Genomic DNA, 20,041 nt, shown 5'->3' with positions numbered 1-20,041 from the left:
TGGGGAGGAAGGTGAACGTGAGCCAGGAATGTGATGTGGTGGCAAAAAAAGCCAATGGGATTTTGGCCTCAGGCATCAAGAGGAGCCTAGTGTCTAGATCTAAGGAAGTAATGCTACCCCTCTATTCTGCTTTGGTTAGACCACATCTGGAATATTGTGTCCAATTCTGGGCACCACAATTCAAGAGAGATATTAACAAGCTGGAATGTGTCCAGAGGAAGGCGACTAAAATAATCAAGGGTCTGGAGAACAAGCCCTATGAGGAGCGGCTTAGGGAACTGGGCATGTTTAGCCTGAAGAAGAGAAGGCTGAGAGGAGATATGATAGCCATGTATAAATATGTGAGAGGAAGCCACAGGGAGGAGGAGGGAGCAAGCTTGTTTTCTGCTTCATTGGAGACTAGGACGCAATGGAAGAATGGCTTCAAACTACAAGAGAGGAGATTCCACCTGAACATGAGTAAGAACTTCCTGACTGTGAGAGCCGTTCAGCAGTGGAACTCTCTGCCCCGATGTGTGGTGGAGGCTCCTTCTTTGGAGGCTTTGAAACAGAGGCTGGATGGCCATCTGTCAGGGGTGATTTGAATGCAACATTCCTGCTTCTTGGCAGAATGGGGGTGGACTGGATGATGGCCCAGGAGGTCTCTTCCAGCTCTAGGATTCTATGATTCTATGATTCTACAAGAGAGGAGATTCCACCTGAACATTAGGAGGAACTTCCTGACTGTGAGAGCCGTTCAGCAGTGGAACTCTCTGCCCCGGAGTGTGGTGGAGGCTCCTTCTTTGGAAGCTTTTAAGCAGAGGCTGGATGGCCATCTGTCAGGGGTGATTTGAATGCAATATTCCTGCTTCTTGGCAGAATGGGGTTGGACTGGATGATGGCCCAGGAGGTCTCTTCCAACTCTTCGATTCTATGATTCTATGATCCATCCTGCATTGAGCAGTCAGTGCTGATGCGCCCATGCTCCAGCCACTCCATCGGCAGTTGGCATCAAATGCGTGTCACACAAGGAATGCAGAAACACAAGGATGCAACTTATGTGGCTTCTCAGACAGTGTGTTTCTGCGCACAGAAGGCCCACATCTCCCAGCACCAGAGATGTCCTTAAATTAATCCTTATGCGCCATGATCGGGGTCAGGCGGAGGTTGCTGGTGCGCCTTTCCTGCCTCTTTGGGCTGATTCGGAGGCTCCAAGACAAATGGTTTCCTCTTTGGCGCATGGAAAGCCAGGGAGGAGACCAAACCTGTCAAGCCTATCCGTTGACCCTTAGCCCAGAAGGTCCTCTTCATCCATCACCACACCAGGGGCCAATAGTCCAGTGGTTCTCAACCTTTCTAATGCGCGACCCCTTAGTACAGGTCCTCACATTGTGGTGACCCCCAACCATAACATTTTCATTGTAATTTTGCTACTGTTAGGAATTGTAATGTAAATATCTGAGATGCAGGATGTATTTTCAAATCCCAAATACCCAATATGCCCAAATTTGAATATTGGTGGGCTTGAGGGATTTGTTTTGTCAATTGGGAGCTGTAGTGGCTGGGATTTATAGTTCTCCTCCAACCAAAGAGCATTCTGAACACCGCCAATGATGAAACTGAACCAAACTTGGCACACAGGACTCCCTTGACCAAGAGAAAATACTGGGAGGATCTGGTGGACATTGACCTTGATTTTTTTGGAGTTGTAGTTCACCTACATCCAGAGAGCACTGTGGACTCAAACAATGATGAGTCTGGACCAAACTTGTCACGGATGCTCAGTATGCTGAAATGTGAACACTGGTGGAGTTTGAGAAAAATAGATCTTAACATTTGGGAGTTGTAGTTGCTGGGGTTTATAGTTCACCTACAATGAAATAACATTCTGAACCCCACCAACGATAGAATTGGACCAAACTTCCCACACAGAACCCATGACCAATAGAAAATACTTGATATGCTAATGAAGGTGGTCAGTTGAAACATTCACACCTAGCTCCAGCAGAGAAGAGCTCTTTGCCCCACCCCAGCCATTCCACAGATATATAAACCCATTGTCCTATTTCCAACAGACCTCACTCCCTCTGAGGATGCTTGCCATAGATGCAGGCGAAACGTCAGGAGAGAATGCCTCTAGAACATGGCCCTATAGCCCGGAAAAACCCACAAGAACCTAGTGATTCCGGCCATGAAAACCTTCGACAATACAGAAAATACTATGTTTTCTGATGGTCTTTGGTGACCCCTCTGACACCCCTTGCGACCCCCACGTTGAGAAACACTGCAATAGTCCAATGATAAGAGGGATCCTCTCACTTGTGCAGGAGTCTACCGTGTACCATGGAGCTGTGGACAAGTCTATATAGGGACCACCAAACGCAGCAATGCCCAACCATGAATCAAGGAACATGGAAGGCACTGCAGTCTAAGTCAACCAGAGAAGTCAGCCCTAGCAGAGCACCTGAGGAACCAACCTGGACACAGCAGATTATTTGAGAACACAGAAATGCTGGACCACTCTCACAACCACCACGTCAGACTACACAGAGAAGCCATTGAAATCCACAAGAAGCAGGTGGACAATTTCAACAGAAAGGAAGAAACCATGAAAATTGAACAAAACCTGGCTACCAGTATTTAAAAAAACTCTGAAATTACAACAGCACAACAACAGAGAGGAAACAACCAGGCACATCTTAACACCTCTCAACAAAAGATTGCCCCAGGCACTGCCAGGCCATCAAATGCTAATCAAGGTGGTCAGTTGAAACATTCACACCTAGCTCCAGCAGACAAGAGTCCTTTGTCCCACCCTGGTCATTCCACAGAGATGTTGTAGGTTTTTCTGGGCTATATGGCCATGTTCTAGAGGCATTTTCTCCTGACGTTTCACCTGCATAGAATCATAGAATCAAAGAGTTGGAAGAGACCCCCTGGGCCATCATCCAGTCCAACCCCATTCTGCCAAGAAGCAGGAATATTGCATTCAAAGCACCCCTGACAGATGGCCATCCAGCCTCATAGAATCCTAGAGTGGGAAGAGACCTCCTGGGCCATCATCCAGTCCCACCCCATTCTGCTAAGAAGCAGGAATATTGCATTCAAATCACCCCTAACAGATGGCCATCCAGCCTCTGTTTAAAAGCTTCCAAAGAAGGAGCCTCCACCACACTCCCTCCGGGGCAGAGAGTTCCACTGCTGAATGGCTCTCACAGTCAGGAAGTTCTTCCTCATGTTCAGATGGTAAGCATCCTCAGAGGTAGTGAGGTCTGTTGGAACTAGGAAAAAGGGTTTATATATCTGTGGAATGACCAGGGTGGGACAAAGGACTCTTGTCTGCTGGAGCTAGGTGTGAATGTTTCAACTGACCACTTTGATTAGTATTTGATGGCTTGGCAGTGCCTGGGGCAATCTTTTGTTGAGAGATGATTAGATGTGCCTGATTGTTTACTCTCTGTTGTTTTGCTGTTGTAATTTTTGAGTTTTTTTAATATTGGTTAAACAATATTAACAACAAAAGATTCCCCCAGGCACTGCCAGGCCATCAAATGCTAATCAAGGTGGTCAGTTGAAACATTCACACCTAGCTCCAGCAGACAAGAGTCCTTTGTCCCACCCTGGTCATTCCACAGATATATAGACCCTTTTTCCTAGTTCCATCAGACCTCACAACCTCTGAGGATGCTTGCCACAGATGCAGGTGAAACGTCAGGAGAGAATGCCTCTAGAACATGGCCATACAGCCCGAAAAAACCTACAACAACCCAATGATGATGATAATAATAATAATAATAATAATAATAATACTTTATTTATACCCCACCACCATCTCCCCAAACTCCAACATTATAAATAAACACTCAAACCCAGGGGAACTCCAGACAAGAAACAATCAGGGACAGCTAATCACCTCTCAACAAAGGATCCCCCCCAGGCAGTAACAAGCCACACCTGGAAAACTGCTATAACATCAAATGCTAATCAAGGTGGCCAATTGCAACATTCACACCTACCTCCAACAGACAAGAGTTCTTTCTCCCACCCTGGACTTTCCACAGATCTATAAACCCAATTTTCCTAGACCTCACAACCTCTGAGGATGTTTACTATAGATGCAGGCGAAACGTCAGGAGAGAATGCTTCTAGAACATGGCCAAACAGCTCCAGAAACCATGGAAATGACTAAAGTCTTGACGGGAGCACTTGCCTGGGTATGCAGTCCGCCGTTCCTGCATCGGTCCCTTCTTTGCTTCCATGCCACTCGGCCATACAAAGGCCGTTCTCTCTCCGGCCAACACTGTGAGTTTGCAAAGGGTTGGACGGACAAGCTGGCCTTTGTCTGCGGCCTTTGGGCCGAATGCCTGGACGCTGCCCTGCTGCCCACTGCTGCCCACTGGCCCAACACCAAATGCAGGCACAGTCGCAAAGGCCAGTCTGCCGATACCAGGCCAACCGGCTCCGTTAATTGTTATCTACCCTCATTAATAAACAACTAATAAACAAGTTAAGCCCAGCAACAGTTCAATTAGGGAGATGCAATCACGTTGGTTTTTTTAGCTGCTGCATCACACTGTTGGCTCATGTTGCTGTTGTTGTTGTTGTTTGTATTTACACACAGCCTTTTCTCTGCCAAAGGAGACTCAAAGTGTCTGACAATAAAACCCATAGCAAGGTGTAGAGTGTGTACATGCAAACATAGAAATAAAATTAATTATTGCAAGTGTTAAAAATTAACACAATTTATGTAACAATTTTTGTGCCTGGGTTATAAATATAATTTCTTAATTGGTTCTATCTGTGCTGGTACGGCTGTACCAGGAGCTCCAAACTCCCTTTCGTTCTTTGAGCGTTTGCATGTGCTTGTTCTGGCCATGCATTTTGCAGTTGGATGGTTCCTGCTAGGCTGCAGTCATGGGGCAAGCCACCTGTCTATCATCGTTTTAGTTCCGCCTTTTTTCCAGGTTCAGGAGGGAAAGGGAACCATTTTAGTTCAGTCTTACAGTTGGAAGCTCAGCAGCAGGATGTGAAAGTTTTCTACCTGTAGAGAAGCTTCATTTCTAACAAAATCCAGGGGGAAACAGTATTGCGACCCAGAGCAAGAAACTGAACCCTCTTGACAACAATTCACCACACTTGACTGCAGGAATACAATTCTTTTTATTGAAAAACGTTGAATGCAAAGCAGAGGAAGAATCAGAGGTAAGTAAAAACCATAGCAAAACAGCAATAAGCAATTTCCATGGACAAGTCCAAACAAAAACACAGCAAACGATGAGTCACCCTTGATGAATCATGAAATCTGCTAGCTCCCAGCTAACGGCACTTGGAACAACTTGAGAAACTACGAGAAACCCAGCCACTTGAATCAGGAGGCCTCCACAGGCAAACACTTGGAACTGGAACGATGCCTGGTCTGAAGGCAGCTTCAGACCGGGCACTCTTAAAGGAGAGAAATCTATTACGAGACACACCTGAAGTTTTTGTTTGCATTTCTCTCAATCTTTCTGACCTCCGTAAACTTTGTGCTTCTCCCCTGCTCTGCTGAATCTGCCCCCTCCTTCCTGTTGCATCCCAGTTCAAGAAACGAGACCATAAGATTAAATCCACCACACTGGACTGTAGGAAAAACTATCCTTGTTTAATGTATTGTCGAAGGCTTTCATGGCCGGAATCACTCAGTTCTTGTGGGTTTTTTCGGGCTATATGGCCATGTTCTAGAGGCATTTCTCCTGACGTTTCGCCTGCATCTATGGCAGGCATCCTCAGAGGTAGAGGTCTGTTGGAATTAGGACAATGGGCTTATATATCTGTGGAATGGCTGGGGTGGGGCAAGGAGCTCTTCCCTGCTGCAGTTAGGTGTGGAGTTTATTGATGAAAAATTGGTTACAAAAGAAAGGTAAATGCAAAGTCAAAAAGCCACAGAAAAACACAGCAGTCAGTAGAATCTCTGAACTTGAGCAAAATTTCAAAAGCCACAAAACAAGAACCAGGAACCTGTTAGCCTTTTACTAACCATGAACTTGAAAACTAGAAGCCTCTGGGATTACTGGCCATGGAACACAGGAATTCTGCCAAGGCACAGCCACAGTCCCAAACGTTGCTTGATCTAAAGAGGCACCCGGCAGGAGGCCTCTTAAACCAAAGAAGATATTCTTTGAAATGCCCCTTGACTTTGACGTCTGGGCCTGTCTCTCCTGTAAACGATGTGACCTTCGTAGACACTGGGAAATATTTCTGTCTCTAACTATCTGTTCTCTTCGGTCCTCATTAAAAACCCCAGGTGGAGAGATATCACGGCTAGTGATATCACGGCTGGATTCCAAAACATTTTCCTCCAGCTGTTGAGTCTCGTTTTCATCCCCGCTGACCTCTGCATCAACAACAGATTCCACACTGTCAGGGTCAGGGAGAGCTTGCTCAGTTGGAAAAACTATCAGAGAATCCGGTTCACACAGATCAGGATCAGGCTGAACGTCAACACTTCCTTCATTAGGCTGACCAGGTGTCAGATTATCTGGGGAACTAAGGCTTGGAGAAAAAAGGGAGTGAAACTTCTCCGCAAGGGAGTGAAACTTCTCTGCTTGGTTCGGAATGACTGTTCTCATGGGAACTTTGACTTTCACTTTCCAAGGGTGTAGGATTTTCACTATTCAACCCATCATCAGGATTAACATCTACATTGGCCTCAGAATCAACTTTGACATCTACATTGGCATCAGGAAATACAATCAAAGAATCAGGTACAGGGTCACACAGAGACTGAACCCCAACAAACAGTCCCAAAAGCTCTGGCTGGGGAATTTACAGCCTCACACCTTTAAGAAAAGTCTCTAAAGAAAGGCTTTTAAGAGAAACAGCTTTACAGCACAACCCTTGTTGGGGTTGGAGAAACGGACCTAAAACATTCGTTGGAAAAATCCTAAGGACTCCAGCTGGAAATGCTTCAGAGCCTTGGCTGGTAGGTCTACTCAGGTACCCAAGAAGCAATTTGGAGCCGGGAGTAGGGCCAACACCAGCAAAGCCTAGAAAGCAGATTGCCCAAGGAGGGGTCAAAAAGGGTTTTCCCCGTAAAGGAAAGAAATAGTTCTCCAAGCAAGCACCGGCTGAGTGCCAGCTGCATTCAGATCACTCTGACCAAAAGGTCACGAGTTCGAAGCCAGCCCGGGTTGGAGTGGGTTTCCAACCAATTGTGTACCCTGTTGTCGACCTTTGCAACCCGAAAGACAGTTGCATCTGTCAAGTAGGAAAATTAGGTACCACCTTAAACTGTGGGGAGGCTAAATTAACTGATTTATGAGGCCATAAAAAAAGACTCTGCTTCCCTGGAGACTAGGACGTGGAACAATGGCTTCAAACTACAAGAGAGGATATTCCATCTGAACATGAGGAAGAACTTCCTGACTGTGAGAGCCGTTCAGCAGTGGAACTCTCTGCCCCGGAGTGTGGTGGAGGCTCCTTCTTTGGAAGCTTTTAAGCAGAGGCTGGATGGCCATTTGTCAGGGGTGATTTGAATGCAATATTCCTGCTTCTTGGCAGAATGGGGTTGGACTGGATGGCCCAGGAGGTCTCTTCCAACTCTTTGATTCTAGGATTCTATGATTCTATGACTCCAGCAAAGCATTCCAGTGGGGAAGCATGCGGGGAATGCGGAAGTGCTTCATCAGCGTCGCAGATGGACGAGGAAAGCGACAGCTCCCCTGGTGGCCAGAAAAAGTTAAATAGCCTCTGTGTATGTCTGTATATGTTGTATGTCAAATTGGCATTGAATGTTTGCCATATATGTGTACACTGTCATCCGCCCTGAGTCCCCTGCGGGGTGAGAAGAAGGGCGGAATAGAAAAGCTGCAAATAAATAGATAATAAATAAGCTGCCTGACCCTTGTGGACAAGATTTAAGCAAGCCACCAGTTGATTCAAAGCCTTGAAGTATTTGTTTGATTTGTTGAAGATCTAAGATTGTTTGTTGAATCATAGAATCCTAGAATCAAAGAGTTGGAAGAGACCTCCTGGGCCATCCAGTCCAACCCCATTCTGCCAAGAAGCAGGAATTGCATTCAAATCACCCCTGACAGATGGCCATCCAGCCTCTGTTTCAAAGCTTCCAAAGAAGGAGCCTCCACCACACTCCGGGGCAGAGAGTTCCACTGCTGAACGGCTCTCACAGTCAGGAAGTTCTTCCTAATGTTCAGATGGAATCTCCTCTCTTGTAGTTTGAAGCCATTGTTCCATTGCGTCCTAGTCTCCAAGGAAGCAGAAAACAAGCTTGCTCCCTCTTCCCTGTGGCTTCCTCTCACATATTTATACATGGCTATGATCATATCTCCTCTCAGCCTTCTCTTCTTCAGGCTAAACATGCCCAGTTCCCTAAGCCGCTCCTCATAGGGCTTGTTCTCCAGACTCTTGATCATTTTAGTCGCCCTCCTCTGGACACATTCCAGCTTGTCAATATCTCTCTTCAATTGTGGGGCCCAGAATTGGACACAGTATTCCAGGTGTGGTCTAACCAAAGCAGAATAGAGGGGTAGCATGACTTCCTTAGATCTAGACACTAGGCTCCTATTGATGCAGGCCAAAATCCCATTGGCTTTTTTTTTCGCCACATCACATTCCTGGCTCATGTTTAACTTCCTGTCCACGAGGACTCCAAGATCTTTTTCACACGCACTGCTCTCGAGCCAGGCATTGTCCCCCATTCTGTCGATTTGCATTTCGTTTTTCCTGCCAAAGTGGAGTAAAAAATGAAATGCAAAGATACAGAATGGGTGACGCCTGGCTCGAGAGGGCCATGTTATAGGGCCATGTTCTAGAGGAATTTCTCCTGACGTTTCGCCTGCATCTATGGCAAGCATCCTCAGAGGTGACCTCACCTCTGAGGATGCTTGCCATAGATGCAGGCGAAACGTCAGGAGAAATGCCTCTAGAACATGGCCATATAGCCCGAAAAAACCCACAAGAACTGAGTGATTCCAGCCATGAAAGCCTTCGACAATACAATAAGAAAGAACTTTGTTAAACTTTTAAGCTTCTAAAGACTTTGTATAGGAAAACCCATAGGGCCTCTCCTCCGAGGCACCCCGGCTTCCCGCTGGGCACAAAGAGCACATCCTGTTCAAAAGCCAATTGCTATAGACCCAGCGCACGACAGCACACTATCATTGGGGAAACATGGGGAAAGTTTATTAAACTGCACAAACTGTTGCATCCCAGTTCAAGAAACGAGACCATAAGATTAAATCCACCACACTGGACTGTAGGAAAAGCAATCCTTGTTTATTGATGAAAAATTGGTTACAAAAGAAAGGTAAATGCAAAGTCAAAAAGCCACAGAAAAACACAGCAGTCAATAGGATCTCTGAACTTGAGCAAAACTTCAAAAGCCACAAAACAATAACCAGGAGTCTGTTAGCCTTTTACTAACCATGAACTTGAAAACTAGAAGCCTCTGGGATTACCGGCCATGGAACACAGGAATTCTGCCAAGGCACAGCCACAGTCCCAAACGTTGCTTGATCTAAAGAGGCACCCGGCAGGAGGCCTCTTAAACCAAAGAAGCTATTCTTTGAAACGCCCCTTGACTTTGAAGCCTGGGCCTGTCTCTCCTGTAAACGATGTGACCTTCGTAGAAACTGGGAAATATTTCTGTCTCTAACTATCTGTTCTCTTCGGTCCTCATTAAAAACCCCAGGTGGAGAGATATCACGGCTAGTGATATCACGGCTAACTTCCAAAACATTCTCCTCCAGCTGTTGAGTTTCATTTTCATCCCCGCTGACCTCTGCGTCAACAACAGATTCCACACTGTCAGGGTCAGGGAGAGCTTGCTCAGTTGGAAAAACTATCAGAGAATCCGGTTCACACAGATCAGGATCAGGCTGAACCCCAACACAAACTTTGTATTTGTGTGCATTTGCATTAAGGAAAATTACAAACTTTGAGGTTTGGTGCCTACCTGTTCCGGCCCATGGTTTCATGGTCTTTGACGACGACGTGGAGCTCGGCATTCTGGTCTAACGGGATCCCTTTCAGGTCCCACTCAAAGCCCTGCAAAAGACGAGGGAAGAAGTCACGGGATGAAGACAACCAGAGGCAACATGCCCAAGAAGGCCTTCCGCTATAAGGCTTCCTTTCTCATCAATAGGATCCCCATTCCTGGAAATGAAAGGGGAACCCCAAAGGGCATCTAGACCAGTGTTTCTCATCCTGGGGGTTGGGGAGGTCACGAGGGGGGTTTCAGAGGGGTCCCAAAGACCATCAGAAAACACAAATTTCTAATGGTCTTAGGCACCCCTTTGGCAGAGAAGGCTGAAGATCTCTATGCCTGTCCTTCTCTTCCTTTTTGCTGTTGGTGAACTACAACTTCCAGAATTCAAAAACAGTCCCCCAAGCCCCACCAGTATTCAATGTTGGCCATGTAAATAAGTTTGATGCAGATCCATTGTGGGCTGGGTTCATGGGGCTCTTTGATTGTAAGTGAACTATAAATCCCAGCGACTACAACTCCCAAATGTCAGGGTCCACCAGTGTTCACATTTGGGCCAAGTTTGGTTCAATTCCATCATTGGTGGATTCAGAATGCTCTTTGGTTGTACGTGAACTATACATCCCAACAACTACAACTCCCAAATGTCAAGGTCCATTTTCCCCAAACTCCACCAGTGTTCACACTTGGACATATTGAATATTCATGCCAAGTTTGGTCCAGATCCATCATTGTTTGTGTCCACAGTGCTCTCTGGATGTAAGTGAACTACAAATCCCAAACTCAAGGTCAATGCCCACCAAACCCTTCCAGTATTTTCTGTTGGTCATGGGAGTTCTGTGTGCCAGATTTGGTTTAATTCCATCATCGGTGGAGTTCAGAATGCGCTTTGATTGTAGGTGAACTATAAATCCCAGCTCCCAAATGTCAGGGCCTATTTTCCCCAAACTCCACCAGTGTTCACATATGGGCATATTGAGTATTCATGCCAACTTTGGTCCAGATCCATCATTGTTTGTGTCCACGGTGCTCTCTGGATGTAGGTGAACTACAATTCCCAAACTCAAGGTCAATGAGTCAATGCCCACCAAACCCTTCCAGTATTTTCTCTTGGTCATGGGAGTTCTGTGGGCCAAGTTTGGATCAATTCCATTGTTAGTGGAGTTCAGAATGCTCTTTGATTGTAGGTGAACTATAAATCCCAGCAACTACAACTCCCAAATGACAAAATCAATCCCACCCACAACTCCACTTGTAATCAAATTTGGGCATATCGGGTATTTGTGCCAAATTTGGTCCAGTGCATGGAAATACAACCTGCATATCAGATATTTACATTATGATTCATAACAGGAGCAAAATTGCAGTTATGTAGTAGCAATGAAAATAACGTTATGGTTGGAAAGATACCATAGAATTCTAGTTGGAAAGATACCATAGAAATGTCTGGAGGACCTCGGAAATCCTTCAAGAGGAGATATGTTGTGACGCCCTTCTGATGGTCAGGTGTTCAGTGGAAAACTATCACCAAACGTGCTAAGGCAGGATGGTGTCCCTCTTGTAGACACAAAATTTTGACAGTTTAATAAACCTTTCCAATGTCTTTATGACAGAAATCTATATATATAAAAATGGAAAGGGCGTTCAACGGGACAGCAAAACGCGAAAAAACCCCGACGAAAACTCACCAAATTTGCCGTGCACATACCTCAACCCACAAGGTATGCACAACACGAATCAAAATTCCAAACAACATTTCAACACACTCACAATTACAAAAAGCAACTGAGCATGCGCAAAGGCTCTCCGCCGCAAGTTGCCCGGTGCGCGCACATGGCCGGCCAACGCACCCTCTGCGCAAGCCACGCCCCCACCCTCCCACGTTCACGCCACGCCCCCACCCTCCCCCGCCCTGCCCCTAAACACCCATACGCCAACCATACCTCCTGCCTCTCCTTATTTTTCCTCTGCCCACGCCCCCCCACGTTCAAGCCACGCCCCCACCCTCCCACATTCACGCCACGCCCCCACCCTCCCCCGCCCCGCCCCTAAATGCCCATACGCCAACCATACCTCCTGCCTCTCCTTATTTTTCCCCTGCCCACGCCCCCCAACGTTCAAGCCACGCCCCACCCTCCCACGTTCACGCCACGCCACCACCCTCCCCCGCCCTGCCCCTAAACGCCCATACGCCAACCATACCTCCTGCCTCTCCTTATTTTTCCTCTGCCCACACCCCCCCCACGTTCAAGCCACGCCCCCACCCTCCCACGTTCACGCCACGCCCCACCCTCCCCCGCCCTGCCCCTAAACGCCCATACGCCAACCATACCTCCTGCCTCTCCTTATTTTTCCTCTGCCCACGCCCCCCCATGTTCAAGCCACGCCCCCACCCTCCCACGTTCACGCCACGCCCCCACCCTCCCCCGCCCTGCCCCTAAACGCCCATACGCCAACCATACCTCCTGCCTCTCCTTATTTTTCCTCTGCCCATGCCCCCCCCCACGTTCAAGCCACGCCCCCACCCTCCCACGTTCACGCCACACCCCCACCCTCCCCCACCCTGCCCCTAAACGCCCATATGCCAACCATACCTCCTGCCTCTCCTTATTTTTCCTCTGCCCACGCCCCCCATGTTCAAGCCACGCCCCCACCCTCCCAAGTTCACGCCACGCCCCCACCCTCCCCCGCCCTGCCCCTAAACGCCCATACGCCAACCATACCTCCTGCCTCTCCTTATTTTTCCTCTGCCCACGCCCCCCCACGTTCAAGCCATGCCCCCACCCTCCCACGTTCACGCCACGCCCCCACCCTCCCCCGCCCTGCCCCTAAACGCCCATACGCCAACCATACCTCCTGCCTCTCCTTATTTTTCCTCTGCCCACGCCCCCCCACATTCAAGCCATGCCCCCACCCTCCCACGTTCACGCCACGCCCCCACCCTCCCCCGCCCTGCCCCTAAACGCCCATACGCCAACCATACCTCCTGCCTCTCCTTATTTTTCCCCTGCCCACGCCCCCCCATGTTCAAGCCATGCCCCCACCCTCCCACGTTCACGCCACGCCCCCACCCTCCCCCGCCCTGCCCCTAAACGCCCATACGCCAACCATACCTCCTGCCTCTCCTTATTTTTCCTCTGCCCACGCCCCCCCCACGTTCAAGCCATGCCCCCACCCTCCCACGTTCACGCCACGCCCCCACCCTCCCCCGCCCTGCCCCTAAACGCCCATACGCCAACCATACCTCCTGCCTCTCCTTATTTTTCCCCTGCCCACGCCCCCCCCACGTTCAAGCCATGCCCCCACCCTCCCACGTTCACGCCACGCCCCCACCCTCCCCCGCCCTGCCCCTAAACGCCCATACGCCAACCATACCTCCTGCCTCTCCTTATTTTTCCTCTGCCCACGCCCCCCCATGTTCAAGCCACGCCCCCCACCCTCCCACGTTCACGCCACGCCCCCACCCTCCCCCGCCCTGCCCCTAAACGCCCATACGCCAACCATACCTCCTGCCTCTCCTTATTTTTCCTCTGCCCATGCCCCCCCCACGTTCAAGCCACGCCCCCACCCTCCCACGTTCACGCCACACCCCCACCCTCCCCCACCCTGCCCCTAAACGCCCATATGCCAACCATACCTCCTGCCTCTCCTTATTTTTCCTCTGCCCACGCCCCCCATGTTCAAGCCACGCCCCCACCCTCCCAAGTTCACGCCACGCCCCCACCCTCCCCCGCCCTGCCCCTAAACGCCCATACGCCAACCATACCTCCTGCCTCTCCTTATTTTTCCTCTGCCCACGCCCCCCCACGTTCAAGCCATGCCCCCACCCTCCCACGTTCACGCCACGCCCCCACCCTCCCCCGCCCTGCCCCTAAACGCCCATACGCCAACCATACCTCCTGCCTCTCCTTATTTTTCCCCTGCCCACGCCCCCCCACGTTCAAGCCACGCCCCCACCCTCCCCCACCCCACAACTACACGCCCATACGCCATCCTTACCTCCTGCCTCTCCTTCTTTTTCCTTCACCCACGCCCTCCACGTTCACGCCACGCCCCCACCCTCCCCCGCCCTGCCCCTAAACGGGAAGGAAGGAAGAAGTTGAGAAGGTATATGAAACAAGAAAGGAAGAAAAAAAAGAGGAAAGGGAGAGAAGGAGGATGGGAAAGAAGGGAGAAAGGAAGGAAGGAAGGAAGGAAGGAAGGAAGGAAGGAAGGAAGAAGGAAGGAGGGAAGGGAAGGTGTATGAAGGAAGTAAGGATGGAGAAGTTGAGAAGGTATATGAAAGGAGAAAGGAAGAAAAGAAAGAGGAAAGGGAGAAAAGGAGGATGGGAAAGAAGGGAGAAGGGAAGGAAGGAAGGAAGGAAGGAAGGAAGGAAGGAAGGAAGGAAGGAAGGAAGAAGAAAGGAGGGAAGGGAAGGTGTATGAAGGAAGTAAGGATGGAGAAGTTGAGAAGCTATATGAAAGAAGAAAGGAAAGAAAGAAAGAAGAAAGGGAGAGAAGGGGGATGGGAAAGAACGGAGAAAGGAAGGAAGGAAAGGAAGGAAGGAAGGAAGGAAGGAAGGAAGGGAGGGAGGAAGGGAGGAAGGAGGGAAGGGAAAGTGTATGAAGGAAGTAAGGATGGAGAAGTTGAGAAGGTATATGAAAGAAGAAAGATAGGAAAGAAAGAAGAAAGGGAGAGAAGGAAGATGGGAAAGAACGGAGAAAGGAAGGAAGGAAAGGAAGGAAGGAAGGAAGGAAGGAAGGAAGGAAGGAAGGAAGGAAGGAAGGGAGGGAGGGAGGAGGAAGGAGGGAAGGGAAAGTGTATGAAGGAAGTAAGGATGGAGAAGTTGAGAAGCTATATGAAAGAAGAAAGGAAAGAAAGAAAGAAGAAAGGGAGAGAAGGAGGATGGGAAAGAACGGAGAAAGGAAAGAAGGAAAGAAAGGAAGGGAGGGAGGGAGGGAAGGGAAGGTGTATGAAGGAAGGAAGGAGAAGTTGAGAAGGTATATGAAAGAAGAAAGGTAGGAAAGAAAGAATACAGAGAGAGAAGGAGGATGGGAAAGAAGGGAGAAAGGAAGGAAGGAGGAAAGGAAAGAAAGATAGAAAAAAGAAGAAAGGGAAGGGGAAGGGAAGGTGTCAAAAGGAAGGAAGGAAGGAAGGAAGGAAGGAAGGAAGGAAGGAAGGAAAATCTGGGAAGGGGAAGAGAGGAAAAAAGCGAAAGAAGAAGAGAAAGGGAGGGAAGAAAAGAAAGAAAGAAAAGGAAGTGTGGAAATCAAGAGCGAAGGAAGGAAGGAAAGAGATAGAGAGGGAAGAAAGGAGAGAAAGAGGAAGGAAAATAAAAAGGGAGGAGGAAAGAGGAAGAGAAGGATGGAGGAGAGAAGGAAAGAAAAAAGGGAAGGGAGGAAAGACGGAGCAAAGGAAGAAGAGAAAGAAGGAGGGAAGGAAAGAAATAAAGAGAAGGAAGGATGGGAGCAAAAAGCTAAGGAAGGAAGTAAACAGGTAGAGAAGGAAGGAAGGAAAGACGAAAAGGAAATGAAGGAAGGAGTGAAAGAAGAAGAGAAAGAGGGAGAGAAGGTTGGCCACAGCAACGTGTGGTGGGTAAAGCTAGTGATTTATAAGCCAGGAACAAAAATTGTATTGCTACATTGTGTTATTTATCCGTATTTGGCCCCAGTGGAGGCAGCCTCACCTCATTCCAGACGGGGTTGACGTTGTTCTTGATGACCTTGGTTCTCTTCTTCACCCCTGAAAAAGAGGAAAGGCCACAGGAAGGTCAGGCATGGCTCCAAGGACAAGTCTTGGGTGCATCTGCACTACAGAATTAGCACGGTTTGACATCACTTTCACTGCCGTGGCTCAAGGCTGTGGAGCCCTGGGAGTTGCAGTTTGGTGTGACATTGGTTGCATCTACAATAAAGGATGGATGCAGTTTGGCTCCCTTTCACTTTTATTTATTTCACAAGTAAACAACAACAACAACACACACACATGCATAAATACAGACATACCAAATGACAACTACTACAAACTTTCAGGACCGCTGGCAATAATCCCTTCCAGCTGTTTTCCTGCTCATTGGTTAGACCACACCTGGAATATTGTGTCCAATTCTGGGCACCACAATTCAAGAGAGATATTGACTCTAAGCTGGAATGTGTCCAGAGGAGGGCGACTAAAATGATCAAGGGTCTGGAGAACAAGCCCTATGAGGAGCGGCTTAAGGAGCTGGGCATGTTTAGCCTGAAGAAGAGAAGGCTGAGAGGAGGTATGATAGCCATGTATATAAATATGTGAGAGGAAGCCACAGAGAGGAGGAGGGAGCAAGCTTCCTTTCTGCTTCCTTGGAGACTAGGACGCAATGGAGCAATGGCTTCAAACTGCAAGAAGGGAGATTCCATCTGAACATGAGGAAGAACTTCCTGACTGTGAGAGCCGTTCAGCAGTGGAACTCTCTGCCCCGGAGTGTGGTGGAGGCTCCTTCTTTGGAAGCTTTTAAGCAGAGGCTGGATGGCCATCTGTCAGGGGTGATTTGAATGCAATATCCCTGCTTCTTGGCAGAATGGGGTTGGACTGGATGGCCCATGAGGTCTCTTCCAACTCTTTGATTCTAGGATTCTATGATTCTATGATTTCCCCTTTTCCCTGCAATGGATCCTACAATCCCATCACTCTGGACAATATGCTGCTTTGTAAGACAATGTGTGCATCATAATAAATTGTGGCACGTTCTTGGGGGTCTGTATGGGGAGACCAAGCCATGGTATTCCCCATAGTGACCTATGGATGTGAGAGCTGGACCAGAAGGAAGGCTGAGCGAAGGAAGAGAGACGCTTTGGAACTGGGATGCTGGAGGAAAATGCTGAGAGTGCCTTGGACCACGAGAAGATCCAAACAGTCCATCCTCCCAGTAAGAAAGCCCTGCTGCTCACTGGAGGGAAGGAGATGAGAAGCCAAGAGGAAGTCCTTTGGCCACATCGGGAGAAGAAAGGAGACCTTGGAGAAGAGAATGAAGCTGGGGAAAATGGAAGGAATAAGGAAGAGGGGCCGGCCAAGGGCAAAATGGATGAATGGGATCCTTGAAGTGACTGGCTTGGCTCTGAAGGAGTTGGGGGTGGTGACGGCCGACAGGGAGCTCTGCCCTGGGCTGGTCCATCAGGTCACCTAGAGAAGACAATGATGCTGGGGAAAATGGAAGGAAAAAGGCAGAGGGGCTGACCAAGGGCAAGATGGGTGGATGGCATCTTTGAAGTGACTGGCTTGACCTTGAAGGAGCTGGGGGTGGTGACAGCCAACAGGGAGCTCTGGCCTGGACTGGTCCATCAGGTCACCTAGAGAAAACAATGTTGCTGGGGAAAATGGAAGGAAAAAGGCAGAGGGGCTGACCAAGGGCAAGAAGATGAATGGCATCCTTGAAGTGACTGGCTTGACCTTGAAGGAACTGGGGGTGGTGACGGTCAACGGGGAGCTCTGGCCTGGGCTGGTCCATCAGGTCACCTAGAGAAGACAATGATGCTGGGGAAAATGGAAGGAAAAAGGCAGAGGGGCTGACCAAGGGCAAGATGGGTGGATGGCATCCTTGAAGTGACTGGCTTGACCTTGAAGGAGCTGGGGGTGGTGATGGCCAACAGAGAGCTCTTGCATGGGCTGGTCCATCAGGTCTCCTAGAGAAGACGATGATGCTGGAGAAAATGGAGGGGAAAAGGAAGAGGGGCCGACCAAGGGCAAGATGGGTGGATGGCATCCTTGAAGTGACTGGCTTGACCTTGAAGGAGCTGGGGGTGGTGATGGCCAACAGGGAGCTCTGGCCTGGGCTGGTCCATCAGGTCACCTAGAGAAGACAATGATGCTGGGGAAAATGGAAGGAAAAAGGCAGAGGGGCTGACCAAGGGCAAGATGGGTGGATGGCATCCTTGAAGTGACTGGCTTGACCTTGAAGGAGCTGGGGGTGGTGATGGCCAACAGAGAGCTCTTGCATGGGCTGGTCCATCAGGTCTCCTAGAGAAGACGATGATGCTGGAGAAAATGGAGGGGAAAAGGAAGAGGGGCCGACCAAGGGCAAGATGGGTGGATGGCATCCTTGAAGTGACTGGCTTGACCTTGAAGGAGCTGGGGGTGGTGATGGCCAACAGGGAGCTCTGGCCTGGGCTGGTCCATCAAGTCTCCTAGAGAAGAAGATGATGCTGGAGAAAATGGAGGGGAAAAGGAAGAGGGGCCGACCAAGGGCAAGATGGATGGATGGCATCCTTGAAGTGACTGGCTTGGCTCTGAAGGAGCTGGGGGTGGTGACGGCCGACAGGGAGCTCTGGCCTGGGCTGGTCCATCAGGTCACCTAGAGAAGACAATGAAGCTGGGGAAAATGGAAGGAATAAGGAAGAGGGGCCGGCCAAGGGCAAAATGGATGAATGGGATCCTTGAAGTGACTGGCTTGGCTCTGAAGGAGTTGGGGGTGGTGACGGCCGACAGGGAGCTCTGCCCTGGGCTGGTCCATCAGGTCACCTAGAGAAGACAATGATGTGGGGAAAATGGAAGGAAAAAGGCAGAGGGGCTGACCAAGGGCAAGATGGGTGGATGGCATCTTTGAAGTGACTGGCTTGACCTTGAAGGAGCTGGGGGTGGTGACAGCCAACAGGGAGCTCTGGCCTGGACTGGTCCATCAGGTCACCTAGAGAAAACAATGTTGCTGGGGAAAATGGAAGGAAAAAGGCAGAGGGGCTGACCAAGGGCAAGATGGATGAATGGCATCCTTGAAGTGACTGGCTTGACCTTGAAGGAACTGGGGGTGGTGACGGTCAACGGGGAGCTCTGGCCTGGGCTGGTCCATCAGGTCACCTAGAGAAGACAATGATGCTGGGGAAAATGGAAGGAAAAAGGCAGAGGGGCTGACCAAGGGCAAGATGGGTGGATGGCATCCTTGAAGTGACTGGCTTGACCTTGAAGGAGCTGGGGGTGGTGATGGCCAACAGAGAGCTCTTGCATGGGCTGGTCCATCAGGTCTCCTAGAGAAGACGATGATGCTGGAGAAAATGGAGGGGAAAAGGAAGAGGGGCCGACCAAGGGCAAGATGGGTGGATGGCATCCCTGAAGTGACTGGCTTGACCTTTAAGGAGCTGGGGGTGGTGATGGCCAACAGGGAGCTCTGGCCTGGGCTGGTCCATCAAGTCTCCTAGAGAAGAAGATGATGCTGGAGAAAATGGAGGGGAAAAGGAAGAGGGGCCAACAAAGGGCAACATGGATGGATGGCATCCTTGAAGTGACTGGCTTGACCTTGAAGGAGCTGGGGGTGGTGACGGCCGACAGGGAGCTTTGACATGGGCTGGTCCATCAGGTCACCTAGAGAAGACAATGATGCTGGAGAAAATGGAAGAAAAAAGGAAGAGGGGCCAACCAAGGGCAAAATGGATGGATGGCATCCTTGAAATGACTGGCTTGGCTCTGAAGGAGCTGGGGTGGTGACGGCCAACAGGGAGTTCTGGCGTGGGCTGGTCCATCATGTCACCTAGAGAAGACAATGATGCTGGGGAAAATGGAAGGAAAAAGGAAGAGTGGCCAACAAAGGGCAACATGGATGGATGGCATCCTTGAAGTGACTGGCTTGGCTCTGAAGGAGCTGGGGTGGTGACGGCCAACAGGGAGTTCTGGCGTGGGCTGGTCCATCATGTCACCTAGAGAAGACAATGATGCTGGGGAAAATGGAAGGAAAAAGGAAGAGTGGCCAACAAAGGGCAACATGGATGGATGGCATCCTTGAAGTGACTGGCTTGACCTTGAAGGAGCTGGGGGTGGTGACGGCCGACAGAGAGCTTTGACATGGGCTGGTCCATCAGGTCACCTAGGGAAGACAATGATGCTGGGGAAAATGGAAGGAAAAAGGAAGAGTGGCCAAACAAAGGGCAAGATAGATGGATGGCATCCTTGAAGTGACTGGCTTGGCTCTGAAGGAGCTGGGGTGGTGACGGCCGACAGGGAGCTCTGGCATGGGCTGGTCCATCATGTCACGTAGAGAAGACAATGATGCTGGGGGAAATGGAAGGAAAAAGGAAGAGTGGCCAACCAAGGGCAAGATGGATGGATGGCATCCTTGAAGTGACTGGCTTGACCTTGAA

General features: G+C 49.6%; 1 protein-coding gene across 8 annotated transcripts in view; it reads right to left on the bottom strand.

Annotated features, from left to right (window-relative positions):
• DYSF (dysferlin) overlaps nt 1–20,041 on the bottom strand; it is a 284,587-nt gene that overhangs the window by 249,890 nt on the left and 14,656 nt on the right. For all 8 annotated transcript variants that reach the window (XM_067468433.1, XM_067468436.1, XM_067468437.1 and 5 more), the window contains exons 2-3: nt 15,628–15,683; nt 9,932–10,023 (exon numbers count right to left, since the gene is read on the bottom strand). In XM_067468433.1, coding sequence (XP_067324534.1) covers nt 9,932–10,023; nt 15,628–15,683 — 148 coding nt within the window. The remainder of the gene's footprint in view (nt 1–9,931; nt 10,024–15,627; nt 15,684–20,041) is intronic.

This window comes from Anolis sagrei, chromosome 5, assembly GCF_037176765.1.
Source record: "Anolis sagrei isolate rAnoSag1 chromosome 5, rAnoSag1.mat, whole genome shotgun sequence".
Lineage (NCBI taxonomy): Eukaryota > Metazoa > Chordata > Lepidosauria > Squamata > Dactyloidae > Anolis > Anolis sagrei.
The sequence above is the reverse complement of the archived record's forward strand: the minus strand, read 5'-3'. Positions and strand labels throughout refer to the sequence as shown.